The sequence below is a fragment of the Bufo gargarizans genome, chromosome 2, assembly GCF_014858855.1.
Source record: "Bufo gargarizans isolate SCDJY-AF-19 chromosome 2, ASM1485885v1, whole genome shotgun sequence".
Lineage (NCBI taxonomy): Eukaryota > Metazoa > Chordata > Amphibia > Anura > Bufonidae > Bufo > Bufo gargarizans.
This window is the reverse complement of record NC_058081.1, coordinates 494,826,718-494,845,184: the sequence shown is the minus strand read 5'-3', so window position 1 is coordinate 494,845,184 and position 18,467 is coordinate 494,826,718. Positions and strand designations below refer to the sequence as shown.

At 48.4% G+C, this 18,467-nt stretch overlaps 1 protein-coding gene and 1 non-coding gene across 2 annotated transcripts; one reads left to right on the top strand and one right to left on the bottom strand.

Moving 5' to 3' along the window:
• The first annotated feature begins 12,357 nt into the window (after window positions 1-12,357).
• MED7 (mediator complex subunit 7) lies at window positions 12,358-14,030 on the top strand. The gene is made up of 2 exons (XM_044277890.1): window positions 12,358-12,507; window positions 13,001-14,030. Exon 2 carries the CDS (start codon window positions 13,017-13,019, stop codon window positions 13,698-13,700), a length of 684 nt encoding a protein of 227 aa, XP_044133825.1. The 5' UTR covers window positions 12,358-12,507; window positions 13,001-13,016; the 3' UTR covers window positions 13,701-14,030.
• Window positions 14,031-18,051: 4,021 nt separating this feature from the next.
• On the bottom strand, window positions 18,052-18,133 carry TRNAS-CGA. Its single transcript has one exon. It is a non-coding gene; the product is annotated as a tRNA-Ser (tRNA).
• Between the last annotated feature and the right edge of the window lie 334 nt (window positions 18,134-18,467).

Sequence of the window (18,467 nt, the reverse complement as noted above, 5' to 3'; positions counted from 1 at the left end):
AACGGATCCGTCCCCATTGACTTTCAATGTAAAGTCTGGAGTTCTGTTATACCATCGGATTGGAGTTTTCTCCAATCCGATGGTATATTTTAACTTGTAGCGTCCCCATCACCATGGGAACGCCTCTATGTTAGAATATACTGTCGGATATGAGCTACATCGTGAAACTCATTTCCGACAGTATATTCTAACACAGAGACGTTCCCATGGTGATGGAGACGCTTCAGGTTAGAATATACAAAAAAAACTGTGTACATGACTGTCCCCTGCTGCCTGGCAGGTGCTGCCAGGCAGCAGGGGGCAGACCCCCCCCCCCCTGTTTTTAACTCATTGGTGGCCAGTGGCCCCCCCCTCCCCTGTTGTTAACTCGTTGGTGGCCAGTGTGCGCACCCCCCTCCCTCCCTCTATTGTAATAATAGCATTGGGGCCAGTGTGCGCGCCCCCCCAACCCCCCCCCCCCCTCCCTCCCTCTATTGTAATAATAGCATTGGGGCCAGTGTGCCCCCCCCCCCCCCCGATCATCGGTGGCAGCGGAGTAGAAGATTCATACTTACCTGGCTGCTGGCTGCTGCGATCTCTGTGTCCGGCCGGGAGCTCCTCCTACTGGTAAGTGACAGGTCTGTGCGGCGCATTGCTGTCACTTACCAGTAGGAGGAGCTCCCGGCCGGACGCAGACATCGCAGCAGCCAGCAGCCAGGTAAGTATGAAAATCTTCTACTCCGCTGCCACCGATGATCGGGGGGGGGGGGGGGGGTGCGCACACTGGCCCCAATGCTATTATTACAATAGAGGGAGGGAGGGGGGGGGGGGGGGTTGGGGGGGTGCGCACACTGGCCCCAATGTATTAAAACAATAGAGGGAGGGAGGGGGGGGGGGTTGGGGGGGTGCGCACACTGGCCCCAATGTATTAAAACAATAGAGGGAGGGGGGGGGGGGGTTGGGGGGGCGCGCGCACACTGGCCCCAATGTATTAAAACAATAGAGGGAGGGAGGGAGGTGCGTGCGCACACTGGCCACCAACGAGTTAACAACAGGGGAGGGGGGGGGGGCCGCACAATGATATTCAAACTGGGGAGGGGGGGGGGGGGTCTGCCCCCTGCTGCCTGGCAGCCCTGATCTCTTACAGGGGGATATGATAGTACAATGCCGCACCTGATGGGGTTAATTGTACTATCATATCCCCCTGTAAGAGATCGGGTGCTGCCAGGCAGCAGGGGGCAGTCTTGTACACAGTTTGTAGTGTATTCTAACTAGAAGCGTCCCATCACCATGGGAACGCCTCTGTGTTAGAATATACTGTCGGATCTGAGTTTTCACGAAGTGAAAACTCAGCTCTGAAAAAGCTTTTATGCAGACGGATCTTCGGATCCGTCTGTATGAAACTAAAACCTACGGCCACGGATCACGGACACGGATGCCAATCTTGTGTGCATCCGTGTTCTTTCACGGACCCATTGACTTGAATGGGCCCGTGAACCGTTGGCCGTGAAAAAAATAGGACAGGTCATATTTTTTTCACGGCCAGGAAACACGGCTCACGGATGCGGCTGCCAAACGGTGCATTTTCCGATTTTTCCACGGACCCATTGAAAGTCAATGGGTCCGTGAAAAAAAACGGAAAACGGCACAACGGCCACGGATGCACACAACGGTCGTGTGCATGAGGCCTTAACAGGTAGAAGTGGTGGAAGCCCAGGATGAGCAAGCACCCTCCCGCCACTCACAATGAAGACATAACTGGTAATAAGCTATTTGGTGAACATGGTAATGCCCCTGTCCTAGTCCCAGAAATGGGAGCTAGGGCATGACCAAAATTAACAAAACTGCAGATAATACTCGCAGGGGTATATTAATGAAAGCGGAGAACAGCTAGAGAAGACTAGCTATAACTTTGGATAGGAACTGAATACGTGAACCTTGAGGTATGCAGAACGAGTGCAAAGGACTACTTGAGAAGTGGACATAGAATAGTCCAGCACAGGTAGAATAAACATGGTTATCACAGTGTCTTCCTCGACTTCGCTGACCGCGGAGATACTTGTGTCCACTGCACTCTGTCTGGCAGCTGTGCTGGAGATGGCATCACCGGCCAATCTGGGAGGGAAATCTTGGGTAATGAGAAAGTCTCCAGGAATTTAGGGAGATCCTCCAGGTCTCGGAACGTCGCCATCTTGCCGTCTTTCCTGGCATGCAATTGGAACGGAAAGCCCCAGCGGTATATAATGTCCTTCTCTTTTACTAGGGCAAGGATAGGGCGAACCGCTCTGCGTAATTGCAGTGTTCTCTTGATCTCTGGCAGGATCTGTATCTGAGCCCCTTGATAGGACAGGTCCTCAGACTGTCGCGTGGCCCTCATAATGTCCTCCTTGATTTTGAAAAAGTACACCCGGCACACAATGTCCAGTGGTCTGTTGGGATCGGACGATTTGGGCCCCAAAGCCCTGTGAACTCGATCCAGCTCGATGGGAGTATCGTTTGATCTCTTCAACAGAGAGCTGAATAACGCCTGAACAGTGGCTTCTAAGTCAGCCGGCGTAACGGTTTCTGCTAGCCCCCCGGAGAGGTTGTTTCTCCGGTGACGATTATTGATGTCGTCAATGTGGGATAATATCTGGGAAATCTGCATGGAATGTGCAGAAATCACCTGCTGGTGGTCTGCAAGGTGCTCAAAGACGGCCTCCTGTGTTTTTTCAGAGGCCTCCACCCGGTGTCCCAAGTGAACGATTTCCCCCTTCAGTACCTCCATCTCTGATTTGTAGGTCTGCTCGAGTCGGGAGACCGAATGTTCCAAGTCCTCCTTGGTAGGTAGGGCTCGTAGCTGAGCTTGTAGGTCCCATCCGATATCGGAGGTACACGAGGAGGGACTCCTGGAGTCAGTATCTGAGGGAGCCGAGCGGGAGCTGCGATCTGGAAGCGGCGTGGAGGTGCCAGCGGCCATCTTGGAAGCTCCCTGCTGTCCCGCTGTGTTCGGCTGGGATCCGAAGAATTTCTGAATGCCGGCTCCGTCACCTTGCTGGTCGGTATCCGCATTGCCCTTTGCTGTTTTTCTGCCCATTGTGATCAGGTATTAGCAGATTTATAGCGTGAAAATAGCTGTTTAGGCCGGAATGGCGGGAGAGCTGCATCGACACACGTCCTAATCAGCCATGAGCAAGCCACGCCCCCATTCTTTCCCCTTTGTGACAGCACACAGTAGTAATATCCACATTGTGCCCCCTTCACAGTAGCTATGGCCAGATACATGGTCCCTCACAATAGCTATGCCCAGATGTGCGCCCCCTTCACAGTAGTTATGCCAGATTATATGCCTTCTTCTCAGTAGTAATTTCAGGTTATGTGCCCCCTTCACAGTAGTTATGACAGATTATGTAACCCCCTTCACAGTAGTTATGACAGATTATGTGCGCACTCACAGTATTTATTCCAGATTATGTGCCCCCTCACAGTAGTAATTTCAGATTATGTGCCCCCTTCACAGTAATGCCAGATTATGTGCCCCTTCACAGTAGTTATGACAGATTATATGCCCCCTTCACAGTAGTTATGACAGATTATGTAACCCCCTTCACAGTAGTTATGACAGATTATGTGCCCCCTTCACAGTAGTAATTTCAGATTATGTGCCCCCTTCACAGTAGTTATGACAGATTATGTAACCCCCTTCACAGTAGTTATGACAGATTATGTGCGCACTCACAGTATTTATTCCAGATTATGTGCCCCCCTCACAGTAGTAATTTCAGATTATGTGCCCCCTTCACAGTAGCTAGACAGATTATGTAACCCCCTTCACAGTAGTTATGACAGATTATGTACCCCCTTCACAGTAGTTATGACAGATTATGTAACCCCCTTCACAGTAGTTATGACAGATTATGTGCGCCCTCACAGTAGTTATGCTAGATAATTTGCCCCCTCACAGTAGTAATGCCCCTTCAGAGGATAAAAAAAAAAAAATATAAATACTGTAAAAAGGTACCTGGAATCATCGTGGATGGAAGGTATGTGTCACTAAGGTTCCTAGTCTCAGCGAAGTAAGAGCCGGTATTTTATGTGTCAGCAGCAGCTATTGCTAATTGACACCTTGAGAGTTAGCATGGCTGTCATAGCTGATCCGGGACGGCTCTTACTGGGAGTAGTCAAAGTGCTGGGTGGGTGACTACTCCCCATGTTCCAGGTCGGGTTTTGCCAGGCCTAAAAACCAGCCAGCACTGCCAGGTGTGTGGCTTTACCTTCCTCTGACAGTGGAGCTCAGGAGTCTGAGTACTGTGAATTTAGGGCTGTGCTGGGATTTAAGATTTGAGCCGGGCTGGAGGACTCAGGCCCCTCTAAAGGCGAACAGGCCGCCTATGGACTTGATGAGGCTGAACTGCTAACAGGGTGTGAATTAACACCCAGGAGAAAAGGTGACTTTTATTGTTTATGGACTTTCCTTTTGTGTGAACAAACATCAAACCACTTGCGTTTTGTGATACACCTTATCTGCATTTTGTTATACACCAATGTGTGAATAAACACCGCTGTTTGATTCAAGAACTGTGTACTTTGTCTCTATACTCCGTCCGCTAGCCCTAACTACCACAGCGAATCCCGACAATTGGTGGAGGATGCGGGCAAGTGCAGTGAGGCTGGTGTGAACGCCGATATATTTTTGGGTTTTCATTTTTGAACACAGTTGTTTGTTGTACATGAAACCAGCTGTATTTCAACCCGTGCCCCACGACAAAATGGAGGCTGTTGTGAAGGCCCTCATGGAGGCTAATTTGCAGCAGTGAGAGACCAACCTGCACCAACGGGAGGCTAATAAGCAGCAACAAGAGACCAACCAGTTGCTGTTACAACACGTGATGGCTTTGCATACAGCAGGAGCAACCCCAAGCGTCCACGATGCCCGGAAAGCAGTCTGTGCAGTGATCCTTAAGATGACACCCGCAGACGACATCGAAACCTACCTGGTGATTTACGAGAAAGTGGCCACCAGGGAAAAGCTGCCCCGAGACCAGTGGGCTGCCCCGAGTCCCAGCAGGTGTATTTCGACTTGCCGGACGATCAAGCGGCCGACTACCCGAAGGTAAAGGCTGAGATTTTGGTAAGACTGGGGGTGAATGTGTTGGTCCGGGCCCAGCGGGTACATCAGTCGGGGTTTAAGCTGGCTGAGCCCGTGAGACCCCAGTATTATGACTTACTCCATCTTTTGCAAAAGTGGCTACAGCCTGATGTGCTGAGTCCCACGGCTATGCTGGATAGACTATTGGCTGACATATTCTGGAGGGCGCTGCCACCCCCTCTCCAGCACTGGATCGGCCAGATATCTACTGGAAAACCCTGGAAATAGTGGACCTGGTGGAACGCTATGAGGCCACCTAGAATCTCAAGGGGGGTTCTTTTGGGAGGAGGGCAGGCAAACTTCAGAACTCCCCATCCCAGGCCCACCGGTATGAGCCAATGAAACCCCCCCGGGAGGTTCCTCCAATGCACCAAACCCTGTTAATCTGCTGGTGGTGTCAGGAACCTGGCTGCACCAGGGCTGAGTGTCCTCATCGGGTTGAGTCCATAGACACTAATTGTGGTTACCGACAATCACTATATGCTAGGAAACTGTGTGCCACAGGTACCCCGGAGGCTCTAGACCACTTGTGCCAGGTGGAAGTGGGAGACACTCAAGCGGAGGCGCTGCTGGACTCAGGGAGCTTGGTGACCCTGGTAAGGGCTACCCTGGTGCTGTCCGCTGAGTATACTGGCCGGAAAGTTGGGGTGATGTGCATTCATGGAGACTTGAAAGACTACCCCACCGCGCTGGTATCTCTAACCACGGTGGCCGGCAGGTGGACTCACGGAGTGGCAGTCACCACAAATCTCCACTATGAACTCATATTAGGGAGAGACTTTCCAGCTTTCCCTGCCCTATGGCCGGTTGTGAGAGTTACGGATACCCCTGAGACAGGCAGAAGCCCAGGAGATTGGCCTTGTTCAGGGGGACGGCCAGAACGGCCAGAACCCTGGGAACCTGAGGCCAAAGTGCCAGTGGTAGGGGTGACCGCCACTTCGGTGGAAGAGGGGGAGACAACCCCGCGTAGGGTTATGGCGGGAGATGTAGAGGAGTTGCCACTGGGTCCTGGGTTGGTAGACCTCAATGTCTCCAGGGAAAATTTCGGTACAGCTCAATACCGAGATCCAACCCTATCCCGGGCCTGGGAGAATGTGGTAATACTTGATGGTGTACTCCAACAACCTGGGGCTGATGTTTCCCCATTTTGTGGTCCACCAGAATATGCTATATCGGGTAAACCAGCTGCAGGGTTAACCTGTTGAACAGTTGGTGGTGTCCTGGGCCTATCGAAAACTCGTGTTAGAGTTAGCCCACCAACATGTTCTCGGGGGTCATCTGGGACTGCAGAAGACACAGGACTGAATACTACAATGGTTTTACTGGTCCAGTGTCTTTAAAGAGGTGGATGACTTTTGTAAGTCTTCCCCGACCTGCCAAACCACTAGACCCAGCACCTGTTCCGCAGTCCCTTAGTGCCCCTCCCGATTATCGAGGTACTATTTGAGAGAATCGCTATGGATATCATAGGCCCAGTACCGAAGTCCGCTAGGGGGCACCAACACATCTTGGTAGTCCTGGACTACGCCACTCGGTACCCGGTGGCGGTGCAACTGAGACATACATCGGCCAAACTCATAGCAAAAGAGTTAATGGAGATGTTTTCCCGAGTGGGGATACCTAAAAAGGTTCTGACTGACCAGGGGGGACTCCTTTTATGTCCAAGGTCATGCGGGAGCTCTGTAAGTTGCTGAATATCAAACAGATATGGACATCCAAACTGACGGCCTAGTAGAAAGGTTTAATCAAACGTTAAAAACTATGTTAAAACGAGTAGTAGCTAAGGATGGAAAAGACTGGGACCTCCTTCTGTCCTATCTTATGTTCGCAGTGCGAGAAGCGCCCCAGGCCTCTACTGGGTTCTCGCCCTTCGAACTACTATATGGCAGACATCCACGTGGTCTGTTGGACATAGCCAAAGAGGCGTGGGAGCAACAACCCACACCATATAAAAGTGTTGTTGAATACGTCACCCAGATGCAGAAACATATAGGAAACCGTGTTGCCACTGGTAAAGGAACATATGAAGGCAGCTCAGCGAGCTCAAAGTGGAGTGTATAATCGTCAGGCTTGGGTCCGGATCTTTAACCCGGGGGATTGGGTTTTAGTTCTGGTACCGACAGTGGACAGAAAGTTACTGGCTAGGTGGCAGGGACCCTACGAGGTACTCGAAAAGGTTGGAGAAGTAGGGGGAGAGGTTCCGGCCCAAAAGTCTGATGTAAGGGAAGTGGTTGCCACAGTGAAGATTGCTGACAGCCTCTCCTCTAAACAGACTCAGGAGGCCAGGAAGTTCGTCAGCAGGAACACGGATGTGTTCTCAGACCTTCCTGGATGCACTTCCATAATCCAGCATGACATTGTCACTGAGCCGCAGGCCAAAATCCGGTTGAAACCATACCGGGTACCTGAAGCTCGACGATAGGCCATCTCTGAGGAAGTACAACTAATTCTGCAACCAGACATCATTGAGGAGGCTAGAAGTGAGTGGGCCAGCCCTATAGTACTGATACCCAAACCGGACGGGACGTTGCGGTTTTGTAACGATTTTCAAAAATTAAATAAGGTATCTAAATTCTAAGCGTATCCCATGCCCCGGGTAGACGAGCTGATTGAGACAAGCCCGGTATTTTTCTGTTTTGGACCTCACCAAAGGGTACTGGCAGGTACCCTTAACGAAGGCTGCCAAAGAGAAAACGGCCTTCATTACACCGGAGGGGCTGTACCAGTATAAGGCGCCCCCCACTTTTCAAAGGCTAATGGACATTGTGCTGTGACCACATCGTCAGTACGCTTCAGCTTACTTGGACGATATTGCCATCCATATGGGCAGCACGGTGGCTCAGTGGTTAGCACTGGTGCTTTGCAGCGCTGGGGTCCTAGGTTCGAATCTGCATGGAGTTTGTATTTTTGCCCAATGTTTGCGTGGGTTTCCACTGGGTAGTCCGGTTTCCTCCCACACTCCAAAGACATACTGATAGGGACCTTAGATTGTGAGCCCCATTGGGGACAGTTGGATGCTAATGTCTGTAAAGCGCTGCGGAATATAGTAGCGCTATATAAGTGCATAATATAAATAAATAAATCCACAGTACCGACTGGGAAAGCTACCTGCCCAAAGTGCAGGCTGTAGTAGACTCTCTAACCACTAACCCAAAAAAATGTGTGATAGGGTTAGAGGAGACAAAATACCTGGGGTATGTCATAGGGCGTGTAATGATCAAACCCCAAGTAAACAAAATAGAGGCGATAAACAAGTCACCACTAAACAAGTAAAGTTGTTCCTAGGAATGATAGGCTATTACATGAGATTTGTTCCCCATTTTGCCACTATAGCCGCGACCTTGACAGAGCTCTTGAAGGGACGCTGGGATGGTGGGCGGAAGAGGCTTTTTCCACTTTGAAGTCAGCCCTGGGCCTTCAATAGGGAGTTTGTGGTACAGACAGATGCCTCCAAAGTAGGCCTCAATGCTGTACTCTCTCAGGAAGTCAATAGAAAGGAGCGTCCCGTTGTCTTTTTAAACCTCTAGCTCACCACAGCCAAAACCAGGTATAGTATAGTGGCGAGTGCCTGGCTATCAAGTGGGCACTCGAGTATCTCCTCTACTATTTGTTGGGGATAAAGTTCCGCCTGGTGACTGACCACTCCTCTCTCAAGTGGATGAGCCAAAGAGAGAAATGCCCAAGTCACCAGGTGGTTCCTATCCTTACAGAACTTTAAGTTCTCCGTGGAACACAGGGCAGGCCGATTTCAGGGAAATGCAGATGCCCTGTCCCGGTTATACTTTATGGCAGGTGTTTATCCCCCTCAGGGTTGAAAAAAGGGGGAGGTATGTAAGAAGGTACCTGGAATCATCGTGGATGGAAGGTATGCGTCACCGAGGTTCCTGGCCTCGGTGAAGTGAGAGACGGTATTTTATGTGTCAGCAGCAGCTATTGCTATTTGACACCTTGAGAGTTAGCATGGCTGTCATAGCTGATCAGGGACAGCTCTTACTGGGAGTAGTTAAAGTGCTGGGTGGGCGACTACTCCCCATGTTCCAGGCTGGGTTTTGCCAGGCATAAAAACCAGCCAGCACTGCCAGGTGTGTGGATTTACCTCCCTCTGACAGTGAGCTCAGGAGTCTTTGTGCTGTGAACTGAGGGCTTTCTTGGGATTTAAGGTTTGAGCCGGGCTGGAAGACTCAGGCCCCTCTAAAGGCAAACAGGCCGCCTATGGACTTGATGAGGCTGAACTGCTAACAGGATGTGAATTAACACCCAGGAGAAAAGGTGACTTTTATTGTTTATGGACTTTCCTTTTGTGTGAACAAACACCAAGCCACCTGCGTTTTGTGATACAGCTTATCTGCATTTTGTTATACACCAATGTGTGAATAAACACCGCTGTTTGATTCAAGAACTGTGTACTTTGCCTCTATACTGCATCTGCTAGTTCTAACTACCAGAGCGAATCCTCACAATACTCACCTGCTTCCTCCAGTGCTCAGACGCCAGGCGACCTGCAATGTCTGTTCTCCAATGACCACTCCAGCGGTGAAATCGCGGGGTTCTGATCCGTTGCGATGACAGCCTGCAAACTGCTTGCTAAGCTGTATCCAATGAAGATAGATCATATGGAGTGACACTCATCAGTCGCTAAAATTCATCCTTTATTCATCAACTTAGGCTACTTTCACACTTGCGTTCAGAGCGGATCTGCCTGGGCGCGAACCTGGCTCCGCCTTATGCTAATGACTACATGGCCCATTTTGACGAATCTTACATATACTCCCTTGATCTCTTTAGGCCTCTTTCACACTTGCGTTGTCCGGATCCGGCGTGTACTCCACTTGCCGGAATTACACGCCGGATCCGGAAAAACGCAAGTGTACTGAAAGCATTTGAAGACGGATCCGTCTTCAAAATGCTTTCAGTGTTACTATGGCACCCAGGACGCTATTAAAGTCCTGGTTGCCATAGTAGGAGCGGGGAGCGAGGGAGCGGTATACTTACAGTCCGCGCGGCTCCCGGGGCGCTCCAGAGTGACATCAGAGCGCCCCATGCGCATGGATGACGTGCCATGCGATCACGTGATCCATGCGCTTGGGGCGCCCTGACGTCACTCTGGAGCGCCCTGGGAGCCGCACGGACGGTAAGTATACTGCTCCCCCGCTCCCCACTACACTTTACCATGGCTGCCAGGACTTTAGCGTCCCGGCAGCCATGGTAACCATTCAGAAAAAGCTAAACGTCGGATTCGGCAATGCGCCGAAACGTTTAGCTTAAGGCCGGATCCGGATCAATGCCTTTCAATGGGCATTAATTCCGGATCCGGATTGACCTCTATACAAAACAGACTGACCGCAATGGCCTCCTCCACTACTCTAGTTGCTATCCATCTGCAACAAAAATCTCTCTCCCACGATCCCAGTTTCACCGCGTTAAACGCATTGTTTCTGATCCATACATCCGACAGGCACAACTCCAAACTGTGGCCTCTAAATTCACTGAAAGAGGCTAGGTACACCTATCTCCACAAAACCAATCAAAGAAACCCCTGAACGGGTTCCTTTCGTTCATACTTACCATCCCCTCATGCCCAAAATTCAACGTATAATCCGAAATCATTGGCCCCTCCTACAAAATACCTACTCCACGATACAATCTTTCCAAACCCCACCTTTAGTGTGCTTAAAAAGACCTACCAACCTCAAAGACAAACTCATCAAAGCTGACATAGGGAGCCAAATATTCCAACCAAGACAAACTTTCCTTAAGACTCAACGCCATGGCACTTTCCCTTGCTTCCACTGAAGCTGTTGCTCCAATCTTATCAAGGGTGACCAAGTCACACATCCACACACAGGCCGATCCTTTCCAATAAAAGATTTATTTACATGCGACTCGACATTTGTCATTTATCTCATCAAATGCCCTTGCGGACTCCTTTACGTGGGTGAAACCACGTAACCTATACGGGATCGTATCACAAGCCACAAGTCCACTATTAGATGTAAGAAGAACTAGTTACCAATTCCTGATCATTTCAACAAAGCCCCCCCACAGCATTGCATTGCACAGTTCCAGATCAATGAAAAAGTGCAACGCCCACGATGCGGTGGCAATCATGTACGCCTACTGAAAGAACGTGAAGCATACTGGATCTACACACTACTGAGCCTACATCCCCAAGGCCTCCATCGGGACTTTAATCCATATACTTAATAACACATGAGCAGTCTACCAGTTTTGTTCTCTATAACTCATTTTTTACGTTTTACTTTCCAGACCGATTGATCCCCTGGTGGATTCCTGAGGTAGTATACACCCCAGACCGGCCTCTCTTTCTCCTTTCTCTCTCACACATCACATGCACCATCTAATACACACACGTCTCACCTTACTTCATCACACATCGTTCCTTCCCTCCACTATATCTTCACTTTTGCCCATCCATCCAATTTTTTCACTCTATTCCCCTCTTCTTTCTTCCCTTTTTCCTCCATAATTTCTTAAATTTTTATTTTATTTTATTATATTACTTTATCTTTATTATTATTATTTTTTCACTTTTTTAATTCTTTTTAATTTTCTCTTTTTTATTTTTCATATTCATTTTTATTATTTTTTTCTTCTTTCGCCTTCCTTTTTTCCCCTTTTTTTCTTTATCTTTTTTTTCCCTCCTCTTTTTCTTTTCATTCTTCTTTTCTTTCCTTCTCTTCCCTGCTATTTAGGCTACATGCACACAACCGTATGTGTTTTGTGGTCTGCAAAATGGATGATAGCTGTATGCCATCCGTTTTTTTTTACTGATCCATTGTAACAATGACTAAAACAGACAAGAATAGGACGTTCTATTTTTTTTTTGCGGGGACATACTGATGCGGACAAAAAAAAACGGAACGGACACGGAAACAAACAATGTTCGTCTGCATGTAGCCTTAAACACATATTCTACACTCCTCCCACTACACATTATTCCACTTGCTTCCCCCTTTCCTCGTCATTCTTTGCACGCATATGACAACATGCATCTACTGCCATGTTAACCTCCGTAGTTCTCTTTCTTCCACCTTTCTACTCTTCTGCCACTTATACACCTCCCGCTGTCCACATTATCACTACACTCATTCTCGCAACCTTCCCCTTTCCTCTCACTCTATACCCGATTCTCTTCCCTCCTCCCACATCCAACATGCCCGCACAGCCCTCAGCGAGATTTTGCTTGATCTCGCGCTCCACCTATCTTACCGTGCAGTCGTAGTCTCACGAAATCTCGCGTGACTACACGCACCGCACAGGCGCACTGCGCTTAGTCGCCGCTGCCAGCGTCTTCTCCCCTACACTGGACCACAACCTCCCCGCAGCGCGTTCACGCTGTCCCACGGGGGTCCTCCATACGGTCTCCTGACTCTCCTCTGGTAAGGCCTTCCTGGTGGTGCTCCCCCAATCTACTGCAGCCACTTCCCACCAGGCAGCATCTTCTCACCTACCTATTCTACTCATGTGGGACATGTTTTCTTACATTCCCTCTAGTCTGCTTTGATCTTGGCCCTTTTCACTAATATCTAGTGACACCTACTACTCCCTTCCACCATATGTTCCTACATTTTGCATCATAGGTGCCTTTGCACCATTACATCGCTGGCCTCTTTCAGCCCAGGTCTCACACCATAGATTTTGATCCATCCTCTTAGGCTTCCACCCATATCGCACATGCTTTGTTATATATTATCATTATTATTATTATAATGGATATTCCTATTCGCAGAGTAATTGAACACTTTGGGTCACTCTGTGATCGGGTTGTGGTTGAGCCCATCTACAAAAAACTTTTTGAAGTATACAGCCCCTTCAGTAGAAAACCTATGTGTGTTCTTCTCTAATTTACCGTAAATGGCTTATCTTTTTCAGACCCTTAACCGTCACCATGGGTGAGCCCCAGCAAGTAAGCGCCTTGCCTCTTCCACCTGTGCAGTACATCAAAGAATATACAGATGACAATGTTCGCAAAGGATTAGTCCCTAAACCACCCCCTCCAGTGAAGGACAGCTACATGATGTTTGGGAACCAGTTTCAGTGTGATGACCTGATAATCCGACCCCTGGAGAGTCAGGGTATTGAACGACTCCATCCTCAGCAGTTTGACCACAAAAAAGAGCTGAGAAAACTCAATATGTCCATCCTGGTCAACTTCCTAGATCTGCTAGATATTTTGATTAGAAGCCCTGGTAGTATAAAGCGTGAGGAGAAGCTGGAAGACCTTAAGCTGCTGTTTGTTCACATGCATCACCTTATTAATGAGTATCGGCCTCACCAAGCCCGCGAGACCCTCCGAGTGATGATGGAAGTGCAGAAAAGACAGCGCTTGGAGACAGCTGAGAGGTTTCAGAAGCACCTGGAGAGGGTGGTGGAGATGATACAAAACTGTTTGTCCTCGTTGCCGGATGACCTGCCTTTGCCTGACAGTGGAGTCACCATTAAGACTGAACCTATGGAGATGCAGGAACCTAGTATAGACCAGCAGGACATTACTCCAGAGGCATCCTCTTCTGGTAAAGAGATGGTAGATAAAGATGCAGCCATGTGTGTCATTATTGATGAGATGACATAAAACGTATTTATAGTGACGTGATGGAACTATCTTTTGGGATGTTGGGGAGGTTTCTTGGGTCTTGCACCAACTATTCACCCTGGACCATTGATGGGTGTTCAAACTGAAGCGATATGGCAGCAGTTCGCTGTGCTGGGAACTCGTTCTGGACTAATTGAATTTAATCAGGAATTTCTTGTCACCTAGAAATGTTCTAGAGTAACTGCAGTACACATTACAGCACATGCCTATATCATGTTACAGGGGTCTAAACTCTTTATGCACCCAGTAGGTGGTCTTCATGACATTTGGTTTTCATGTGCATAAGTAAACCTTGCAATTTATTAGTTAGGAGTTTGTGTTTTTATTTGACTTGTTTGCAGACCTTTTCTTCTTCTGAATGATGGACGTGGGTTTGTTGATGAATTCAGGAACTACTGTACCTCACTAAATCCCAAATCTCAATATGATCTCTGAATGCTTTGGCTGCTTTCTGTAGCCATCCAGCTAGTCAAGGGTTAAAAGGGTTGTATGAGATTAAAAAAGATATTCTACAAGAAACGGCGCCACTCCTGGCCATTGGCTGCGTCTGGTAGTGCATCTCGGCTCTATTCATATGAATTGCGATACCAGACACTGCCCATGGACAGCAGCAAGTGTCCAACAGCTGTGACCCCTCAACTGATCGGTAGAATAAAGTGGCATTAGTGCTTGCCTTCTGTTGGCATCACTTGGCTTTTCCAGGTTGTTTTATAGACGGTCATTATTGTTAATGGCTGTCCATATGACTGCCTAGAAAAAAAGGATTAGCGGAGACGCAATGCCACAGCCATATTCTAGTGATTGGTATGGATCACCATGGTCGCAACTCGGCAGTTCAGGTATAAGGGTCCATTCACACGGACACCTGCAATGTGCGATCCGCAATCTGCGGACCACACATCACAGACACTATAATAGAAAGTGCCTTTTCTGGTCTGCAATTGCAGACAAAAATAGGACATGTTCTATTTTTTTCAGGGATTGAATTGCGGATTCGCATCTGTTCCAGCCCCATTGAAAGGGAATGGGCCCGCAAAGCTTCAGAAGGCCCCAGGCTGTTATGGCAACCGATCAGAGCCCCACAATTTTGCCAGGAGGGCTATGATTGGAGGACAGAAGCCCCCCCCCCCCCCCAACCCTCTGTTCAACTCCTCAGATGGTGGTGTCAATAACAACCGCAGCATCTATGGGGTTAGACAAAGTGAGAGGGGTGGCGGATGCCTGCTGTATTATACCACCTCACCCCCTATGCAGTAAGCTTAGCTTGAGCGCTTGCTCCATACATCCCTTTTAAGGTAATGCTGTACATGTACGGCATTATGTGTTGAGGGGTTAGGCTGGCCTTTATTTTTCAAACCCCTCCTTTTTTTCCCACAGACTTTTCAAACAGTCTAGTGAGGCACAAAAGTGTGTAAAAACATACTGAGATGTATCAAAACTTGTGTGAACTGGCTTAGTTGACCATAGCAACTAATCTTTAACTTTTTCAAAAGAGCCCTGAAAATTCAAAGGTGGAGTCTGATTGGTTGCTATGGGCAACTAAACCAGTTTTTCCCCGTACCAGTTTTGATAGATCTCCCCCCACTAACTTTTTATACATTTTTAGAGCAAATTGAGCACAATTCTAGCACATTGGGGGGGGATTTAAAGGGGTTGTCTGAGATGGTTGAAATCTTGGGCAACCCCTATAATAGCTTAAAAAAAAGAAAGAAAAAAAAAAACGTGCTCACCCCTTACTCTGGCACCATTATAGGAGCAGCGACTGCCAGGCTATGGCATGTGACCGCTACGGCCAGTGATTGGCTGCAGTGGTCATGTGCTGCATCCTGGGACGTCACTCCATGTTGCCTAGGGCTGGGTGATTTTGGCAAAAAATATATTATTTCAACTTATTATAATCTTGATGGTTGTTGTTTTTTTTTGCTTGCTAACATTAACTGAAAAAGATGCCTGGTATATAGAGGGGGTGCACTGTATACACATACAGAGATATATATCCCCCCCACACCTTCTGGGAGATGAAGACTAAAAACAATGAAAACTGTCAGCGAGGTGTTAAACAGCCTCTAAAAGTAAGAACCCCCCCCCCCATCACTGAGCCAGGGCTGCGCGCGCTATGTCAGCTAGTATAGGTGCCACATACACACATGCTGGCCAGGCCTTCTCTTTCGGCCCGGTGACTACGTCCATTACCTGCATGTCGCATGCTTCTCCCCCGCATGTATTTAACCCTAGAGACCTGAAAAGACCGGAGAGAAGAAGAAAGAAAAGATTGGGACAAGAGCAAGCGCCCATGGATGAGGCATAGGGAAGGCCAACTGTCCTGCTGTTGGAGCAGGTACCAGGTGCTGGCCAATACAGCAGGAGCCCGGCTGCCGCAGTGATCTGAAGGGTTCTATCAGCTTGGCATCACGTCCGGGTCTCTTCAGTCCCTGCAACCTGAGCCAGGATTAGTGATGCAGGTGGCGGGAAGTTAAAAGGACCCGCACAGGCTGTGCTGATACTGAGCTTCAGAGGAAGAAAAAATTGAAGTGAGGATTTTTAAAAGGCCCTAAAAGGGTGAATACTTTTGTGCATCCCCCTCGTTAAGGGCATATTTGGATGGGCATTACATTCAGAACTACAAAGCATACAGGGTTATACAGCACTACATACCTATTATAATGCTCTAAAGTCCCATGGTACTAATAAGGCCCCCAAAATGCTCCCAGCAGTAATAAGATCCCTCCATAAGACCCCTGCAGAGCCCCCAGTAGTTATAATGCCCAAATAGGTGTAATGTGCCCCCAGTAGTTATTCCCCCTGAATTGCTCTTAGTATTGTGCCAGTACTCATGTTCCTCTGTAGTGCCTTTCTATAATACCCTCTGCATTGCCCCAGTATTTATAATGCGCCCCTGTAGTGCCTCCACTAGTTATAATGCCCCCTGTATTGCCCCAGTAATTACATCCCCCTGTAGCGCCCCCAGCAGTTATTGTGTCCTCAGTAGTTATAATGCCCCCAGTGGTTATAGGGTCACCCTGGCCCCCAGTACTGCTCCACTCTAATGCCCCATAACTGATACTCGCCGCCCCCCCCCCCAAAAAATATATACACACCTAGTATGTAAAGCAGACCACAGGCTTCTTCTGGCCTGAAAACTGAGTTACCCTCAGCCCAGCGCAGGTGGGTGCTATGAAGTCATTGAACCACCTGCGTCCTGGCGCAATTACATCATCGCAACTGCCAGTGCTGCCCCATATGCTTCAGACCTAGATTTACAGTATAAGAGCTCGTTCACACTACCGTTCCGTTTTTTTGCGATTCGCAAAACACGGATGGCGCCCGTGTGCCTTCCGGAATTTGCGGAACGGAACAGGAGGCCTATTATAGACGGACAAGAATAGGACAGGACAAAAAAAAATTGCGGGGTCGTGGAACAGAGCAACGGATGCAGACAGCACGCAGAGAGCTGTCTGCATCTTTTGTGGACCCGATGAAATGAATGGTTCTGTATACGGACCGTATGCGGAACGCAGAAAACGGCCTGTATACAGAACGCAAAATACGTTTGTGTGAACGAGCCCTAATGGAATGGAGGAGCCAGGAACCATTGGTTCCCATTCCCTGCTGCACTATTGAACTGTATCGGCGTTCTCAGGAGACGTTCTGTAGACTGCTGAGGACAGTGATTGGCTGCAGCGGTCAGTTGCCATATCCTGGCATGTAACAGTGGCAGGAGGACTGGACCTGCTCTGTAGAGAAGGCTGCTGGGGTAAGGGGAGTATAGTTGTTTTATACTTAAAGCGATTGCAGAGTTTGTCCAAGATTTTTAGTTCTCTCGGACAACCCCTTTAAGACTATCGTCTTATTAAAACAAGTTGGCATAAGGCACACCTCTTAATTTTGGCACACTCCAGGAGGTTGGTGTCACAACTGGAAATCTAGGTCAGAAAGAATGTCACTTATGTCCCCTTTCCCCAAACCCACTTTACAGAAAAGTAAGAAGTAAGAAAAACTTCTGGTAAATGTGTCCAGAGGGAAAACCGAGAAAATTTACCGTCGGCTAAACCGCCATTAGAACAGCGGGAAAAAGATTTCTTTCATAGCAAACCAGAATGATCCATTGTAAAATCAAATTCACCTTTTGCTCAAGCGATTTGTGGATATTATTGACCAGCAGGAGATAAAATCTGAGGATATATTGTCAGCTTGAAGGGAAAACCCATTTACCATTATAATCCAGAGTTATAGTACAGATTACATTAAAAAAAACATGTCACTGCAGGTTTTATCGAAGAAATAAAGATGAAATGTACATATTTGTAAATTAAAAGGAGTGAAAAATATTCGCTGCGAGCAGGGTTCGAACCTGTGCGGGAACATCCCATTGGATTTCGAGTCCAACGCCTTAACCACTCGGCCATCACAGCGCCTTGTAAACCGACCCGGTAAGATTTCTTACAACAGACTCGATGAGGACATGTGCTCTCGGAAGTTATGTGCGGACTGAGAAGCCTGAGCTTTATGTCATCCAGATATTACCGTGTATTCTGCGCCATTTTATCAGTAATTCCTCTTCTATACACAGCTTCCTTATGTGTACGTAACCAGCGTGCTCATAGCTACCCCTGCTGGTCACAAGGCTGCAGTGCACAGGGTTTAGGGCTCGGAGTACCAGACAATAGCTAAGAATGTACATTTATTCTTGCGTCTCCGAGTCCGAGAAATAAAAGCTGTTGCTGAGGAACCCCTGCAAGATGTGAG

Bases quoted from the DNA above. Each gene is read 5' to 3' on its own strand.
- MED7 (XM_044277890.1), top strand. From the start codon at position 13,017: ATGGGTGAGCCCCAGCAAGTAAGCGCCTTGCCTCTTCCACCTGTGCAG.